Here is a 17,416-nt window from a genome sequence, read left to right as displayed (position 1 = left end):
GGGCGGGGGGCTTGTCTTTGTAGCAGGTGGGAGCGCAGCCCCAACCCCCAGTGCCATCCTTGCATCTGGCAGAAGTACGGAAGCCGAGAGAGACATCGTTGCCCCAGGCCCTCCACTGGGGAAGAGGGGAACTGAAAGGACCTGAAAGAGGACTCGGTGGGGCCCGAGGCCCCGTCCACGCAACACGCTTCCCACTCCTGGCTTTGCGCATCCTGAACCCCCGCTGGCCTCACGGGCCGACTGCAAAGCAAAAGTAACCCGAGTTAAGAGCAGCCAAGCTGAGCAGGCCAAGCAAATACAGCTGTGAGGGTGTCCCTTCGGTGGGGGGGCAGATCACACCTGGGGAGCCATCAAAAGGAACCCCTTCCCCACCTCCCAGGTGAGTCTCTTCCTAGGACACTTTCCAGGATTCGATCATGGCTTCCCCATTAATCAACCCTGCGAGGTAGGGCAGCCCCTCAACTGCAAAAACAATAACCACGATTACTGTTGATTCAGTTTTACTCTTGCTTCAGCAAAAGGACCGTTTTGCTATTTCTTTTATTCTTATGGTTTGTTTAGTGGTTGCGCTGTTCTCATTTTCTTCCTGCTTCCCTCTCCAGGAAAGGGCCAAATAGGCATTTTCACTTTTGAATACAACTCTGATATATTAGCTACCAATAGAGGAAAGACTTCCCCAAGTCCAGGAGCCTTCTGAAACCAACCTGCCTCTTGGAAGGCACCTTCACTCTGATAACTGACAGTAACTGGCAGTTTAGCCTGCATGGATGAGGTCATAAAGCCATCAGAATTCCCATGGAGATGACAGGTGGCCTATCAAACCTCACCTGCTCCACCTTTTGCATCAATGCCAGGCAAATGTCTATAGGAGGCGCCAGACCAATCACTAAAGCTGCCCACTTCTCATGTTTTTGCACAAAAGGTCGATTGTTGGGTGTCAAGTGCCTCTTTCTAGGGACGCTTCACAAAGTCTCATTTATACAGCCTCAGGTCAACATCCCATCACATTCCCTTTGTGCTGCCATGCTGTTGTTTTGTTCCATCATCCCAGGTGAGCTCCCTCCATTATTTCTGCTTAGGTGCAGACACATTTTTCTGAACCCCAAAGTATTGTTAAATGGTGCCAAGTTTAAGGACGGAGAGAAATTCTCTCGAATTTTGAACTTCAATTACCAGCAGGATTGGGTGGTTTTCCTTTTTGTGCAGGTAGCCTATAGCAAGTCTGCACAGCAGCACTGACTAGGCAGGGCGGAGGGAGGGCTGGACCCTGTGTCACAGCAGCCCTCAACTGTAGCCCTTGGACAAGTATCCGGCAGGGATCTTGTCCACAGCTGCCCAGTTGAGAATCCAACATTCCTGATGGACATCCAGATTCCCACAAGGCCTCTCATTCCTCCCAGGACAGCCACCTCTGCTAGTTGCCATAATAGTAATCTAAAGTCAAATCCCTGTAATTTAAACCATTGTTTCTTGTCCTACCTTCTGGAGCTGTTGTAATAACGAGGCAGTCGAGGTGTTTGATCATGATCAACTGATTCATGATGATCTTTATTGGAATCTAGTCTTGCATTTATACACATTTTTAGTAATCCTCTAACATTGGTTAACTTTGGTTTCTGCTTGACTTTCGTTATTGTTCAGCATAGTAACTAACACAATTAATGATCTCTAGTCAAAGTCCAACATATGTTTACTTCCTCTCTGTAATCTTCCTTTAGATGAGTAACTTTGTTTGCCTGAGTTGTATTTGCTTGGAAACATTCTTTTCTCTCAGGTTTGCCATCCAAGATAAAGACATTCCTGCAATTACAACTCTACATGGAGCAAAGAAAATTTTGAAGGGACCTTGGAGGTCTTCTAGTCCAGCCCCCTGCTCAAGCAGGAGAACCCATACCATCTCAAGACAAGTGACTGTCCAGTCTCTTCTTTAAAACCTCCTCCAGTGATGGTTTGTGGAGGCAAGCTGTCCCACTGGTTAATTGTCCTCACTGGTAGGAAATTTTTTCTCAATTCCAAGAGAAGAAATGAAAAACGACAAGCAAAGCCAGGATGAGGGTGCCGGAGAACCACATTAACTGCATGGGGCTGCATTGAAATGAGCATTGTACTAAAAGAATGCTTGCATGGGGGAAAAGCGTCATGAGCCTCACAAGCTTCTGTTGTGAAAAAAAAATACAATTATGATCAACTGAAACTTCTAGCAAGTGCAACCGAAAAAGTCCTTTATTATTCAGCCTGAGAAAGTCCCTTATCAGACAGTTGTAAAGTTACAAGCATCTAGAAACTTTCTATATTACAAGGTTATGATAAAAATACGAAAGTTACAAGGAAATACAAGAAACCTGTGGTGTCCATAACTTGAATTGCTAAAGAGGGAATAAAGGTAGCACTGGATCAGGTTGGAGGCAAAAAGGAGAGAAAAGGGTGAGTTGGCTCATTAATAATCAAGAGTGCAGTTTATTCTCTGTATGGAAGGATGGAGTGTGCCAAAAAGTACAGAAGGGGCAAGTCTTATTTTCAAGGGAAGAATTAACCCAGGAGAAAACTCCCTAATTTCCAGGCACATGGAAAGACCTGTGGGGACAACGGAAATTGGTAAGTTTCCTCAGAACGTTCCAGTAGCAACTCCTGAATCGTAAGGTGCAACTGTTTCTTCTAAGACAAAAATAGAGGACCTATCATTCCTGTGGGATTGAAATAGAGGACCTATCATTCCTGTGGGATTGAAATTTGCCGTGATGCCATGCACATCATGATCATTTCCAGAAGTCAATGGGAAAGCCAGCTGGAAGTCTAACGTTGATCATAAGTGCCAATGCTCTCTGCCAACTTCCTACGAGTGAAAACAATTAATCAGTGGAACAGCTTGCCTTCAGAAGTTGTGAGTGCTCCATTCCGGGAGGCTTTTCATAAGAGACTGAACTTGTCTGGAATGGTATAGGATCACAAGATTGGAGCACAAGACCTCCAAGGTACTTTCCAATTATTATTGTTATTCTGTTGCTGTGCATGTACACCGAGACCTTCTGCACTGGAGACATATTCCTTGCACATCTAATTACACTTGACCAAATAAAGTATTTAATTTGATTTGTATTTTTATTACTATGATCATGATTATCACTTATAGCCATTATGTACAATGAAGTTTATGCACCAAAGACAAATTCCTTGTGTCCAATCACACTTGACCAATAAAGAATTCTAATCTACTCAGACATACATCATGACCGAAAGTCATTCCACACTCAGACAAGTTTATTGTTTTTTCCCCATGTGAATCCTTCGATACAGAAGGAAGCGCTTCTCACTCACGACATTTATACGGTTTTTCTCCTCTGTGGAGTCTTTGATGTGAATTACGGGTTTGCTGTGAATTGAATCTCTTACCACATTCCAGGTATTTGCAGGTAGCCCTCGATTTACAACTACAATTCAGCCACAAATTTTTCTTGCTCAGTGAAACATTTAAGTGGATTTTATGACCTTTCTTGCCAATTATGTAAATCACTGTAACTGTAACACAGTTAAGTGAATCTTAAGTGGTTTTGCTTGTAGGAAGGTCACAAAAGGTGACCAAATGATCCCGGAACACTGCAACCATCATAAATAGGAGTCAGTTTACCAACGTCTGAATTGTGATCATGTGACATAAGTGTGAAAAACAGCCATAAGTCACTGTTTTCAGTGCCATTGTAACTTTGAACAGTCACTAAATGAACTGCTGTAAATCAAGGACTAACTCTATCTGGTTATTCTCCCATGTGGATCCTTTGACGGTTATAAAGACTTCCACTCTCACAGAAACTCTTTCCATACTCCAGGCCCTGATATTGTTTTCTCGTGTGAAGCATTTGATGTCTATAGAGAGAACCTCTCCGACTGAAGCTCTTCCTACATTTCAGACACTGATAAGGTTTTTCTCCCGTGTGGATTCTTTTATGTGCATAAAGGATGCTCGTGTGACTGAAGCTCTTTCCACACTCCAGGCATTTATAAGGTTTTTCTCCCGTGTGGATTCCTAGATGGTTTTGAAGATGGTTATTTCTTTTGAAGGATTTTTTTACAGTCTGGGCGTTGATACTTCCTTTCTCCCTCCTGGATCCTTTGGGGACTCCTGGGTCTTCCTAGAACCCTCTGCCCTCCTGGCATTTATTCGGTTTCTCTTCTGAGTGGATCCTTTGATGTCTCTACAGAGAACCTCTTATGTTGAAGCTCTTCCCACATTGCAGACACTTAAAAGGTTTTTCTCCCATGTGGATTCTTTGATGCTTGTAGAGGATGCTCCTGTGACAGAAGCTCTTTCCACACTCCAGGCATTTATAGGGTTTCTCTCCTGAGTGGATCCTTTGATGTTCATAGAGGATGGTCTCATTACCAAAGGTTTTTCCTCATGTCAGACATTTATGACATTTTTCTCCCATGTGAATTCTTTGATGTGCGTAACAGCTGCTTGTCTGACTGAATCTTTTTCCACACGCCAGGCATTTATTAGGGTTCTCTCCTGAGTGGATTTCTTAGATAGCTTTGAAGAAGGTCACTTGTTCATTTGTTCTACTGAGTGGATTCTTAGATGTTTTTCAAGGATTTGAATGGTTTTGAAGCCTTTTTCACATTCCCAGCAATCGTAGTGTTCTTGTAAATGAATTACTTGATGTTTACTAAGGCTGCTGCTATGACCAAAGTTCTTTCCACACTCCAGGCACTTATAAGGTTTCTCTCCTGAGTGGATCCTTTGGTGTCTATAAAGGATGCTGCTATGACCAAAGTTCTTTCCACACTCCAAGCATTTATGAGGTTTTTCTCCTGTGTGGATTCTTTGATGTGCATTAAGGCTGCTCGTCTGACTGAAGCTCTTTCCACACTCAAAGCATTTATAAGGTTTTTCTCCTGTGTGGACTCTTTGATGTCTATCATGGCTGCTCCTGTGAGGGAAGCTCTTTCCACACTCAAAGCATTTATAAGGTTTTTCTCCCGTGTGGATTTTTAGATGGCTTTGAAGAAGATCTTTTGTTCTGAAGGATTTTTCACATTCTGGGCATTCGTATTTCTTTTCTCCTGAATGGATGCTTAGATGGCCTTGAAGATGTCCATTTCTTTTGAAGGATTTTTCACATTCCGGGCATTTGTATTTTTTTCCTCCCTCCTGCATCCTTTGGGGCCTCCTGGCTCTTCGGAAGGACCCTCCGCCCTCCAGGGATTTATTTAGTTTCTCTTCTGAGTGGATCCTTCGATGTTTATGAAGGCTGCTGCTATGACAGAAGCTCTTTTCACACTCCAGGCACTTATAAGGTTTCTCTCCTGTGTGGATTCTTTGATGTTGTGTAAGATCTCTTGTCCGATTGAAGTTCTTTCCACACTCAAAGCATTGAAATGGGTTTCCAAATAAGTGGATTCTTAGATGCCTTTCAAGATCTCCATTTCTTTTGAAGGATTTTTCGCATTGTGGGCACTGATATTTCTCTTCTCCCTCCTGGATCCTCTGGGGATGATTCCCAGGTCTTCCGAAGGACCCTCCACCCTCCAGGCATTTATTCAGTGTCTCCTCCGAGTGGATCCTTTGTTGATGTCTATAAAGGTATTCCTTCAGATGGAATCTCTTTCCACACTCCAGGCATTTGTATGGCTTTTCTCTGGAATGGACCCTTTGATGTCTAGAAAGGTTTCCCAACTGACTGAAGCTCTTTCCACACTCCGGGCATTTATGAGGCTTTTCTCCTGAGTGGATTCTTTGATGTCTATCAAAGTTGCCTCTATGATTGAAGCTTTTTCCACACTCCAGGCATTTAAATGGTTGGTCTTTTGGGTGGATCCTTAGATGGCTCTGAAGATGTGAATTTGTTTTGAAGGATTTTTCACATTCTGGGCACTGATACTTCTTTCCTCCCTCCTGGATTCTCTGGGGATTCCCGGGTCTTTCGAAGGTCTCTCCGCCCTCCAGGCCCGTGTCGGGGTTTCCGCCCGTTTCCTTCTCCCCGCATCGCCCTCCGGGCAGCCGCCTTTCCCGGAGTCCCCTTCGACTCATTCCCTCCTGCAGCCCCGGAGACTGCCGGCCTTTTCCAGCCTCCTCCTCTCGAGCGGCGCCTCCTTCTTTCCTCTGCCGGGCTCCTCTGTGCTCCTGCAAGGGGAGAAATAGAGGCGGGTCGCGGCTGCGTCCCCTTCCCCGCAGGGGAGGCCCGGCCGAAGCCTCCGCCTCTCACGGGCCTTCAGGGAGGCCCCAGACGGGCATGACCCCGCCCCCCGTCTCCCGCGACTCCCAGCAGGCCCCGCGATCTACTTGCATCCGGTTTCTCCGCCTCCGAAGCGCACCGTTCCTTCCGTCAGCTCTCTGGTTCCGGAAGTGAGGCCAGACCTCCCAATCGCCGCCTCCTTTCCGTGAAGACCCGCCCAGCGCCTTCTTTAAGTCTTCTTCGATTTTTCCGAATGTGGGATTTCTGGGCTTTCACGCCGTTCGTATTTGCATACGTGTGCCCTCTGCACCCTCCCATTGGCTGCCGCCCGCGTGATCCCGCCCTTTCTCGCTCCGTCTCCTGGCTCTGCTCCGGGTCTTGGCTCCTCCCCCTACCTTAGCTCCGCCCCTCTACGGGCCTTGTCGGCCGCGCCAAGCCCGGGGTCTCCTTTCGGGGCGGGGCGGCGGTTGAGGGGATACTCTGACAGGAAGCCCCGCCTTCCCAACGCCCGGACTACCTCCCCCCCCTGTAAAACGCCTTAGGAGGGGGAGCAGAAAGGGGGGGGGCGTTTCCCGTGCCCTTCCTCTGCCTCCCCGCCCCCTCCCCCGGCACCCCCTGCCCCCACCTGGTTACCCACCCACCCACCTGTGGATCCCCCCATGTGTCTGAAATGGTCTCCTGCTTGGGCAGGGGGTTAGACTAGAAGACCTCTGAGGTCCCTTCCAATTCTGTTATTCTGTTCCTGGCCAATTTGGGTGAGCAGGACTACTTATCCTGCCTTTCACACGTGCAAAGCTTCTCCTGCTAACGTTTCTCCTACCAGACGGTCAGAAATAAAACCCAGCCTTGTGAAACACAAAGCATTTTAATGCAAAAGAGACAAATTCCACTCGGAATCGAGTAAAAAAATAAAAAAAATGTGTTCAAAGCAGCTGCTATTCCAATTGTGGGAGCCCATGGTTTGCTTGCTCACACACAGGTCTGCGCAGGGATTCAACTGACCCCGATGTCTTAGAAGCACAGCTACGTTTTCTTCCTTTCCCCAAAATGAGAAACAGTCCATATAACCCAAATAGCTTCTTTCAAGAATCCAAGTCAACATAGCTACGGCCAATCACTTCCTGCTTCTCCTTTCCTGGAAGGTCACTCCCATCACTGGGAGTTGATGCAAATGGTCTTGGGAGAAGCAGCTCAGGCCTGGAAGAAGGGGGGAGTTGTAGCAAAAATCCTATGGGTTGCAGAATTGTGTCTCAGCGCTTACACGAAGGACTTGGTTCCACCCTTTGGTTAACAAAACACAAAAAAAGCGACCTGCCCCAACAACACATACCTTTATCAAGGCTTAACACCAGATCTAGCATGTCGGGACTGTCCTGCTGTCACAAATAAGAGCAAAAAGGGCGTTTTGGTTTGCCAGACAGTGCAATGTTCACAATGCAGTTGGACAACTAGGACTCGTGCCAATTTCCTCAAGTTTCCATCTGCCAAAGTCCCAGAATTCTCAGTGTTGACCATGCCGGCTGGGGAATTCCGAAAACCGCAATCCTAGCCTCTGTTGGTTACGCCAGATTGGGGAAGGCAGCTTTAGAAGTGAGGAAGGCAATTTCCCTGCCTCCTAAGACAGGAGATGCTGCTCATAATTGTCAAAATCTACCCAGTAGCAAAGATGCCAGAGGTAGAACTTTGCCACCCCAAAAAACTCGACCCCTCGCTGGGTTTGGGGGTTTCATTTCCAGGCCAAACACAGGAGGGCCCCAGAAACACACACACTGGAGTTTAGGAATAGAGAGACTAATGGAACCAAAGGGGCTGCTGCCGTCACAGATGGATCCTCCCCCTTTTCTGGAGGCGCCGGCTTCTCCGGATCCTGCCTGGGCTGCTGTGGTCCAAGTCGACATATGTTCCAGGCTCCTGAAAAGAAGACAAGATTCAATTGTACCCTACAGAGGGATTCCTGGGTCTGGCATATTGCTTGCACGCCCACCTCGGAAGGATGGAAGGCCGAGTCAACCTTGAGCCCGGTGGAGATTCGATCTGCCAAACTGCAGGCAGCTGGCAGTCAGCAGAAGTAGCCTGCAGTACTGCACTCTGACCACTGGGCCACCATGGCTCTTAAATTGCGTATTTGTGGTAAGATACCACAGGTCTACATAGAAAAAAGCACTAAAATCCCCCTTTTAAGGATTCCCACCAGCAAGATTACCTCCAGTTCCTCGCTGGCCTCCATTGTTTCAGCAGGGCCATCTCTGGTTGCTCCTTGGGGTTCTCTCTCAGCCTCCCCCTCTTCTCCTTCCTGCCCCTCTTCTTCTTCCTCCTCTTCTCCTTCCTCCTCCTCCTCTTCCAAAGATGAGCTGGAATCTTCTCCCTGGCTGCTCTCCCACCACCTGCCCCCCGAGAGGGTCGTGGCCACCCTGGGAGGGGGCAGCGCGGCCAGAGCAGCTGGGAAACTAAAGGCCGCCAAGAACCGTTCTCTCAGGAGCTGATAGGCAGGGTTGTCCTGGAGCTTCTGGTGCACCGCCTGCCTCAAGGCCTCCAGGTCCGGCTGGCTGGGCTCCTCCCGCTGCCCTTCGGGGTCCAGGAGAGAGGCAGCGCTCTGCTCCAGGGACGGTTTATTCAGCAGCAGCGCCGAGAGGGTTTTCAAGCTGCACAGAAACGGGGGCAGATAAGGCAGGCCCCTTCCCAGCAAGGGAGCCCCCCCCTCCCGGCTCTCCTTGGCCCACGCCTTCACGGCCGTCTCCGCCTCGAGGGAAAGGAGGCGAGAAAGTGGGGAAGCAGCGCCCTCCTGGGGTGGACCTGGCGTGGGGCAGGCCTGCAGGGCCGGGTCGGAGGGGACCTCTTGCGTGGCTGGGCCTCGATTCGGATGGGGTGGGGGCAAAGCCTCTGAATTGGGGGGGCTGGCCGCCGTCCCTCCAAAGGCAGTGCAAGGCAAGGAAGGCGCCCCCGCACCAGCAGGGGACGGAGGGCATCCCACTTCTGTGGAGTTTCCAAGAAGTGGCGAAGGAGGAGGAGGAGGGGGGAACATCTGCCAGCCGAGGTCCTGCATCACTCTGGGGGCAGCCAGGATGGCCCGCTTGCATTGGGGATCCCTCTACCACCGGATCCCCCATAGCTGGGGTGGGGATCTGGACTGAGGTCTCTGCAGGCTGGCTGGGATTCGTCGGAGGGCCACTGGCCAGTGGCTTTCCTTGGCTGGGGAGGGTCAGCAAAGTGACCGGGAGAAGGCCCTGAGGGGTCAGCACCCAGCTGATGGGCAGGGTGGGCTGGGCAATGGCAGTGGGCTGCGAGTGGGCAGCTACCAACGTAGGCAGGAGGGGAGGTAAAGCACCAGAGGCCGGAGTGGGGCCAAGGGCCTCTGCCAGGACGGGGTTCACGTTAGCAGGAGGCCCAGCAGGATCTTGGTTGCTGTCTCTGCCTTCTCCTCCAGCGGCCTCGTCCTTGTCCCCGTTGCAGGGAAGGGTCCTCTCCCGAGAGGCCCCCGCCAGGTCTGTGGGAGAGGCCGAGTCTCTTCCAGGCACGGAAGGCGAAGCAGGAGGAAGCCTGGGGGACGCCTGGCTGGCCGCGGGAGCGTTAGGGCAGTTGGCCAAGGGGGCGATGGGACCCCTGGTCTGTGGGACCACGACAGAGGTCGAGAGGAGCAGCTGAGGGGCGAGGAAGACCCTCTTCTGGGCGCCCTTCCTGGCCGACTGCTCGCGCAGCCTCTTCTCCCGCAGCAGCTCCGAGACGGTTTTCGGCTTGGGGGCCACGCCGGGTGGTGAGCGGGCCTTCCATGTGTTGGGGGGGACAGGCCCCTCTTTAGCCTTCAGAGGAATCAGCTTCTTGCTGGGCTGGCTGCTAGCTGCTGGCTGGCCGAGCTGAGCTGGGCAGAAATAAAGCAGAAGCTCAAATTTGGAATCTTTGCAGCAACTCTACTAAAAAAAAGCCCAAAGCCCTCCCCTCCAGCTGCGTCATTTGGAGACAGGACACAACCCTGTTGTCAACTCTGCTCAAGGCTCACGGTTTAATTGGAGTAACTGCCTGACCCCTGTTACAGCCTCTCCTCCCTCCGTCCTTCCATCACCTGCCAGGGTCTGGCTTCACAGAGTCCCAATCCTCCAAGGGGGCAGCCCTTTGGCTCTGGAATCTCAGCCTGCCACTGGACTAGAACCCTCTGTTGGCTCAATTTCACCTTCAGGCATCTGCTCCTGCTACTCGGGATGACCGGTGGGAAGCATCCAGGCAGGAGCCACAGTGAGATCCAAGGCAAGGCAAGGCCTCGGACAGCAGCCTGAGATTTGAGCACAGGTCCTGAGTATCCCCTCTTACGCCCAGGTTGGTGACCTTTCTTGGCCCTGGCATCCGCTCTCGCCCCGTGCCCACAGATTGGCACTTGGACCTGGCAAGGACTGCAAAGTAGCCCTGGAAAACAGCACCCTCCCACCGCCAGCTCGACCGGGAAACTGGGAGCAAAAAAACAAGAGGAGACACACACCTTTGGCATCCTGTGAAGACGAGGGCTGTGAAGGAAAAAAAGAACCAGCTTCAGTGATTGGCAGGTTAAATCTAATCCCTGTCAACTCATAAAACATTTTCTATGCCCGCTTTATAGCTGCCAACAGAAAGGTGTGTGGGGGGGGGGGGGGGAACGACAAGAGTTTGAAAGAGCAGGGCAGCAGTTTCCATGCAGGCCTTGCAAAGATCGTAACTAAGCGGCTGGAGTTTCTGCCACGCAAAACTCCAGTTGGAGAACATGATGGATGACGCTCGGCTATGGATGTCTTTTGTTGGAGAATATGAATTATGGTACACCCAGAGAGGTGGGGGAAAACCGGGGTCAAGGGTGACAGTGAATTACGTGTCTCAGAATGGCTACATCCAGGTCATGCCAATATGTCGCTCCTAATGAATTCTTCGAATCTCTTTGAAGTTTGGCTCGAGGCTCATGATTTAATTAGAGTGATTGCTGGAATCCTAACAGCCTCTTCCCCCGCCCCACCCGCTCCACGCCTCAAATCTCTCCCGGAAAAGGAGACCCAAATGAACAGGAGTTGTCCCCTTGCAGGGGAAAAATTACTGACAACGGGTGCTCTGAATTAAAGCGAGCAGGAAGGTGACCGCCTGGGAAGGAACTCTTTCTTTCTTTCTTTCTTTCTTTTTCTTTCTTTCTTTCTTTCTTTCTTTCTTTCTTTCTTTCTTTCTTTCTTTCTTTCTTTCTTTCTTTCTTTCTTTCTTTCTTTCTCTTTCTTTCTTTCTTTCTTTCTTTCTTTCTTTCTTTCTTTCTTTCTTTCTTTCTTCCTTCCTTCCTTCCTTCCTTCCTTCCTTCCTTCCCCTTCCCCTCCCCTCCTTTCCCCTCCCCTCCCTTTCCTTCCTTACACCAGCCTGCAGGACCAAAAGCTCAGCTTGAATTAACTCCTTAAATTGGATTTAGAGAAACAAACCCAGTTTTTTCACAGTTTTGGGAAGTTTTCCGCATGGGAACTGTATGGACCTGCAGAGGGCAGGCCCCGAGACTGAACTGTGGGCACTTTCCAGGCCCTAACAGATGGCACTCTTTAATCGAAGGGACCTGCAGCAGAGGTGGGTTGCTGCAGGTTCAGACAGGTTTTCCCAAATGCCTTGTTCTGATTCTGTGCGGTTTGGAGAACCAGCAAATCAGAACACTAGCTGGCTCTGGCCCCGCCTGTTTTTGGGGCCATTTTTGGCTGTTTTTTGGGCAGAAAACGGCCTGAAAACAGCCCAAAAAACAACCTGAAAATGGCCTGGAAAAACAGCCAGAAAAGAGCCTGAAAAATAGCCTTTTTTGGGGGGCTTTTTTCAGGCCATTTTTGGGACCATTTTTCCAGCCAGAATCCGTCTTAAAACGGTCTGAAAAATGCCCTGATAATGGCCCGAAAACGGCCTGAAAATGGCCCAAAACTAGGCGGGGGTAGGGCCAGCCAGAGATGGGATTCGTCCCAACCCGCCTGAATCCTACCTGTTCCTTTGAGGCAAGTGGCCGAGAGGTGGGTGTGATGAGTGACATCACCCACTCAGTCACATGACCAACCGGCCACGCCTACCCAGCCAGTGGTTCAAAAATTTGGTTCAAAAATTTGCAGCCCCGCCCCCGAGCCCTGGAGCAACCCCTTTCCCCACCTCGCTGGCCAGACGCCTCTTCTCCTTTGCCAAGAGGAAAAGCCCCCAAGCCCCCCTGCTGCTGCCAAAGAAGCCGACGGTGAGCCGAGATTCCAGCTCTCCAGGGCTTCTCCGTGGACAGTGAACTTGCCCTGCCCGTCCTCCTCCTCCTCCTCCTCCTCCTCCCCCCTCCCTTGGTCTTAAAAAAGAGACCCACAGGAGACCAGACCTGCTTGCTGTTGCCCCCAGGCAGAGCGATGGCCTTCAGCAGCTCCGGCTGCCGGGATTTCCTTCTCTGAATCACCTTCATGCAGCCGTCCACGTCGATATGGAGGAGCTGAGAGAAACAGAGGGAGGAGGGGATGAGTCTCTGGCAAGGCGAAAAGCTCAGAGGAGAAAGAAAGAGCAGCAGGAGAAAAGCCTGTCGGGGCAACCAATTCTGGCATCATGTTGGAGAGGGTGACCCTGGAAGAGCTCTGTAAAATGGAATTTCATTTTTAATGTATGTCGATTAGTGGACATTCAGAGGGACAATAAAGTCTATTCTATTCTATTCTTCCTTGTTCTATATATATGTGTCAATTAGTGTATGTTCAAAATGATAATAAAGTTATTCTATTCTATTCTGTTCTATTCTATCCAATCTTCTCTTCTACTCTATTTTATATTATCCAATATTCTATTCTATTCTTTCCCTTCCCTTCCCTTCCTTCCCTTCCTCTATTCTATTCTATTCTATTCTATTCTATTCTATTCTATTCTATTCTATTCTATTCTATTCTATTCTTCCCTCCTTCCCTTCCTCTATTCTATTCTATTCTATTCTATTCTATTCTATTCTATTCTATTCTATTCTATTCTATCTCTTCCCTTCCCTTATTCTATTCTACTCTACTCTACTCTATTCTTTCTCCCCTCCCCTTCCCTTCCCTTCCCTTCCTCTATTCTATTCTATTCTATTCTATTCTATTCTATTCTATTCTATTCTATTCTATTCTATTCTATTCTAATTCTATTCTATTCTATTCTATTCTATTCCATTCCCTTCCCTTGCTCTATTCTATTCTATTCTGTTCTGTTCTATTCTATTCTTTCCCTTCCCTTCCCTTCCTCTATTCTATTCTATTCTATTCTATTCTATTCTATTCTATTCTATTCTATTCTGTTCTGTTCTGTTCTTTCTGTTCTGTCTATTCTATTCTATTCTGCTCTGCTCTGCTCTGCTCTGCTCTGCTCTGCTCTACTCTACTCTACTCTACTCTACTCTACTCTACTCTACTCCTCTACTCTTCTTCATTCCATTCTGTTCTGTTCTGTTCCATTCCATTCCATATTCCATTCCATTCTCCATTCTTTTCTATTCGCGGGCGCTGACAAACAGGGGCTTATGACCCTAAGGGAGTCTGTCCAACTCAGTCATAACTCGTCTTGGCCACCAAACAGGCCGGATGCATGACCCATCCAATTTTAAAACCTTTTCTTGCGGGGGCAGAACCCAGGGCCATTTAACGAAAACGGCTGTCTTTAAGCAAACCAAGAGGTCACGATGGATACCTTTTTTTTTTTTTGCCGAAAACTGGAAGTAAACACCAGGTTTTGGTAAAAACCATTGTCACACGAGGCCACGGGAAGCTGCAAACAAAATCTTAAACAAAGCTTGGTGGCCGAGCGCCTGAAGTAAGGTCACACGACCAGAGCGAGGGGTGGGAGGCAACTGCCATAAGTTTGAATCTGGGTCATAAACAGCCCCGGGTTGATCCACTGGGATTTCAAACGATTGCTAAGCGACTGGTAGGACTATCTGCAGGGGTGGGATACAAATATTTTTACTACTGGTTCTGTGGGTGTGGCTAGATGGGAGTGGCTAAGTGGGCGTGATCATGTGACTAGGTGGGCGTGATCTTTTTTTTGTGCAGCACCCCCCTCGCCCTCCATTTTTGGCCCCCGGGGCCTCAAGGACACCTTCTGGGTGAAGCAGTAAGACAGCGAGGGGGATCCTGGCCCAGCTGATCATTGGAACAGCTGATCGTCGGGAGGAAGGAAAAAAAGAAATAGCGGTTCGGCCGAACTCGTAGCTGTTTTTTTTGTTTTTTTTTACTACCGATTCACATGAACTGGGCCGAACCAGTAGAATCTCACCACTGGCTATCAGTAAGGATTGCTGTAAGGACCGGTGGTATTGCTAAGCAAACTACAGAACTATCTGTAGTTCAACCAAGGTTTCCTGCAGCATTTGGGAAGGGAGAATCTGGATTGAAAAAGAGACGTGCCAAATGCCCCAAATAAGCCAAGATCAGGGTAGAAACTGAGGCTCCGTTGTGGGAAGATACAAATTCTTGGGCTGGACGATCCCAGCAAACCTGGATGGAGCTCCTCTGGACCCCTTTGACTTCCCCCCCCCCTCCTGGACTGAAACAACCGGTTCCCCCCGTCTCCCCAAGGACGCCTGACTGGAGGCCACTTGGCTGCAGCCTAGGAAAGGCGCATGGGGCTGGCGATCTTCACCAGGCCAGTGCCACCCACCTGAATCAGGAACGTGAACAAAGGTGTGCTTGTGAGCTGGCCCGTCTGCAGCTGCCTGAAGATCATGTCCGCTGGAAGAAGAAAGAGAAAGAGGGTCTCAAACCAGGGGTGGGATTCTACCAGTTCGCACCTATTCGCTAGAACCGGTTGTTAATATTCTAAGCAGTTCGGAGAACCGGTTGTTAGAATTACTGGCCTAATCCTGTAAGGAAGGCAGGAAGGCAACATTCTGGTGTTGCTTACAGAAACTGCCTCTCCGTTAACCCTCATTACATTCTTGGCAGGACAAGACTTCCTGTCTCAGGAACTTCTCTGGAGGTTTTTTCCCCTCCTTTGCTGGTACTTTGCTTGTGTGGAGTGACCATTCAAAGTTACGATGGCACTGAAAAAAGTGACTTATGACCATTTTTCACACTTACGACTGTTGCAGCATCCCCACAGTCATGAGAGGCCAGGCGAGGACATGCGTGCCTCGATGTGAGTGATGTTGAGTAGGCCACGCCCAGCCCGTCACATGATCACCAAGCCATGTCCACCCAGTCACATGACCACCAAGGCACGCCCACCACATAAGCCACGCCCACAGAACCGGTTGTTAAAAAATTGAATCCCACCGCTGTGTCAAACCCGTTGTGTTCTTTTTCCTCGCTGTGCTTCGGGGGTGCTTTGGTTAACAGGTTGACCCCCTCTTCTTTGTGACAGCCCCTCAAATATTGGAAGACAGCTATCATGTTACCCCTTAGTCCTTCTCTCCATTGAACTAGACATAATTCCTATTTTTGCCCTCCCTGGCTGCAAAAGGACGGTGAAAGGAACACCTGAACATCTCATCAAGTCTTTATACATCTTAAAGTTGTCAAGGCCAAGAAACGCAGCTGCAGAATAATGAGTTAAAATGAGCCTTCTCCATGGTTCACTCTGCCCTTTCTCCCCATATTTATGGTTCTCATTATGAGGAAACCATCTTGGGAGGATCACCCAGGTTGGTTTCCTCTGAATGGATGTTCTTAGGTTTTTTTCAACTTTTGACAGGCAATTGCCTTCCCGTAATCAACTATTACTCGTCCTATGAGCCACGGTGGCACAGTGGTTAGAATGCGGTACCGCAGGCTCCTTCTGCTTCCTGCCGGCTGCCTGTAATTGGGCAGTTTGAATCTCACCAGGCTCAAGGTTTACTCAGCCCCCCGTCATTCCCAGGTGGGTCAAATGAGGACCCAGATTGTCGAGGGCAAGAGGCCGATTCTGTAAACCTCTTAGAGAGGGCTATAAAGCACTGTGAAGCGGTATATAAGTCTAAGTGCTATTGCTATTCCTTCCTTCCTTCCTTCCCTCCTTCCTCCCTCCCTCCCTCCTTCGTTCCACCCTTTCATGTTTCCTTCCATCCATCCATCCATATTTCTTCCTTCCTTCCTTCATCCTTCCCTCCACCTTTTCATGTTTCCTTCCATCCATCCATATTTCTCCTTCCTTCCTTCATCCCTCCCTCCTTCGCTCCACCTTTTCATGTTTCCTTCCATCCATCCATATTCCTTCCTTCCTTCCTTCCTTCCTTCCTTCCTTCCTTCCTTCCTTCCTTCCTTCCTTCCTTCCTTCCTTCCTTCCTTCCTTCATCCCTCCCTCCTTCGTTCCACCCTTTCATGTTTCCTTCCATCCATCCATATTTCTCCTTCCTTCCTTCCTTCCTTCCTTCCTTCCTTCATCCTTCCCTCCTTCCCTCCACCTTTTCATGTTTCCTTCCATCCATCCATATTTCTCCTTCCTTCCTTCATCCCTCCCTCCTTCACTCCACCCTTTCATGTTTCCTTCCATCCATCCATATTCCTTCCTTCCTTCCTTCCTTCCCTTCCTTCCTTGAGCCATGGTGGCACAGTGGTTAGAATGCAGTACTGCAGTCTCCTTCTGCTTCCTGCCATTCCCAGGTGGGTCAAATGAGGACCCAGATTGTTGGGTGCAAGAGGCTGACTCTGTAAACTGCTTAGAGAGGGCTGGCAAGCACTGGTGAAGCAGTATAGAAGTCTAAGGGCGATTGCTATCTTGCCCTCCCAAGTGGCATCTTCCTAACACGGTTCAAGAGTGGAGCCCGAGATCCTCAAGAAGTGTCCTGCAGGGATATTTTCACAGGGATTTCTGCACCGAGGGGGGCATTGGACTTGATGGCCTTATGAGATCCTCTCTAAACTGGCCCTTCTAGGCTTCCTTAAAGCAAGACCGGCTGCTGCTTGGATCGCAGGTACCTTTTGACTTGCGGGAAGCCGCCTCCTTCATCCGGAGGGCCCACTCCTGCACCATGTTCCCAGCCCAGGGCGTGACTGCCACCATCAATCTCCGGTTGAGGGTCGTCTTCCCCATCCCGTCCCTCTGCCGTCTGGCTCCATTCGTCACACTGGCCAGCAGGGCCGACTGGGAGCCTCTGGGGCCAACAGAGGAGCTGGAGGCAAAGCGTTTCTTTCTTCTGATTTCCCTCTGGGAAAGGAACAAAGAATAAGCCACGTTTCCGCATGGCGGTTTCACGGGGTTCATCCGCTGAAGGTCAGGCCTTAGGAGGACGTCATGTCAGATCCGCGTATCTGCCATTTTTCAATGGGAGAAGAAGGAGGGGGGTGGGTGGATACAAGTAATCCTTTTTTGATGTA

General features: G+C 49.5%; 3 protein-coding genes across 3 annotated transcripts in view; all 3 read right to left on the bottom strand.

The window, feature by feature from the left end:
• LOC148129439 (uncharacterized) overlaps positions 1 to 17,416 on the bottom strand; it is a 102,322-nt gene that overhangs the window by 2,524 nt on the left and 82,382 nt on the right. The gene's annotated exons all lie outside the window — the stretch shown is intronic.
• Positions 3,081 to 6,496, bottom strand: LOC113427399 (uncharacterized). Its single transcript, XM_026689892.2, has one exon. It carries the CDS (start codon positions 6,023 to 6,025, stop codon positions 4,538 to 4,540), a length of 1,488 nt encoding a protein of 495 aa, XP_026545677.2. The 5' UTR covers positions 6,026 to 6,496; the 3' UTR covers positions 3,081 to 4,537.
• SNAPC4 (small nuclear RNA activating complex polypeptide 4) overlaps positions 7,020 to 17,416 on the bottom strand; it is a 38,987-nt gene continuing 28,590 nt past the window's right edge. The window contains 7 exon segments of the mRNA XM_087944035.1: positions 7,020 to 8,081; positions 8,374 to 9,084; positions 9,086 to 10,026; positions 10,639 to 10,663; positions 12,490 to 12,597; positions 14,784 to 14,854; positions 17,018 to 17,246. Coding sequence (XP_087800161.1) covers positions 7,989 to 8,081; positions 8,374 to 9,084; positions 9,086 to 10,026; positions 10,639 to 10,663; positions 12,490 to 12,597; positions 14,784 to 14,854; positions 17,018 to 17,246 — 2,178 coding nt within the window. The 3' untranslated portion in view covers positions 7,020 to 7,988.

This window comes from Notechis scutatus, chromosome 15 (assembly GCF_049901735.1).
Source record: "Notechis scutatus isolate UNSWTSFEM ecotype Mainland chromosome 15, rNotScu1.2, whole genome shotgun sequence".
NCBI classification, from domain to species: Eukaryota; Metazoa; Chordata; class Lepidosauria; order Squamata; family Elapidae; genus Notechis; species Notechis scutatus.
The sequence above is the reverse complement of the archived record's forward strand: the minus strand, read 5'-3'. Positions and strand labels throughout refer to the sequence as shown.

Coding starts and splice junctions, on each gene's coding strand:
- LOC113427399 (XM_026689892.2), bottom strand. CDS start 6,025: ATGAGTCGAAGGGGACTCCGGGAAAGGCGGCTGCCCGGAGGGCGATGC.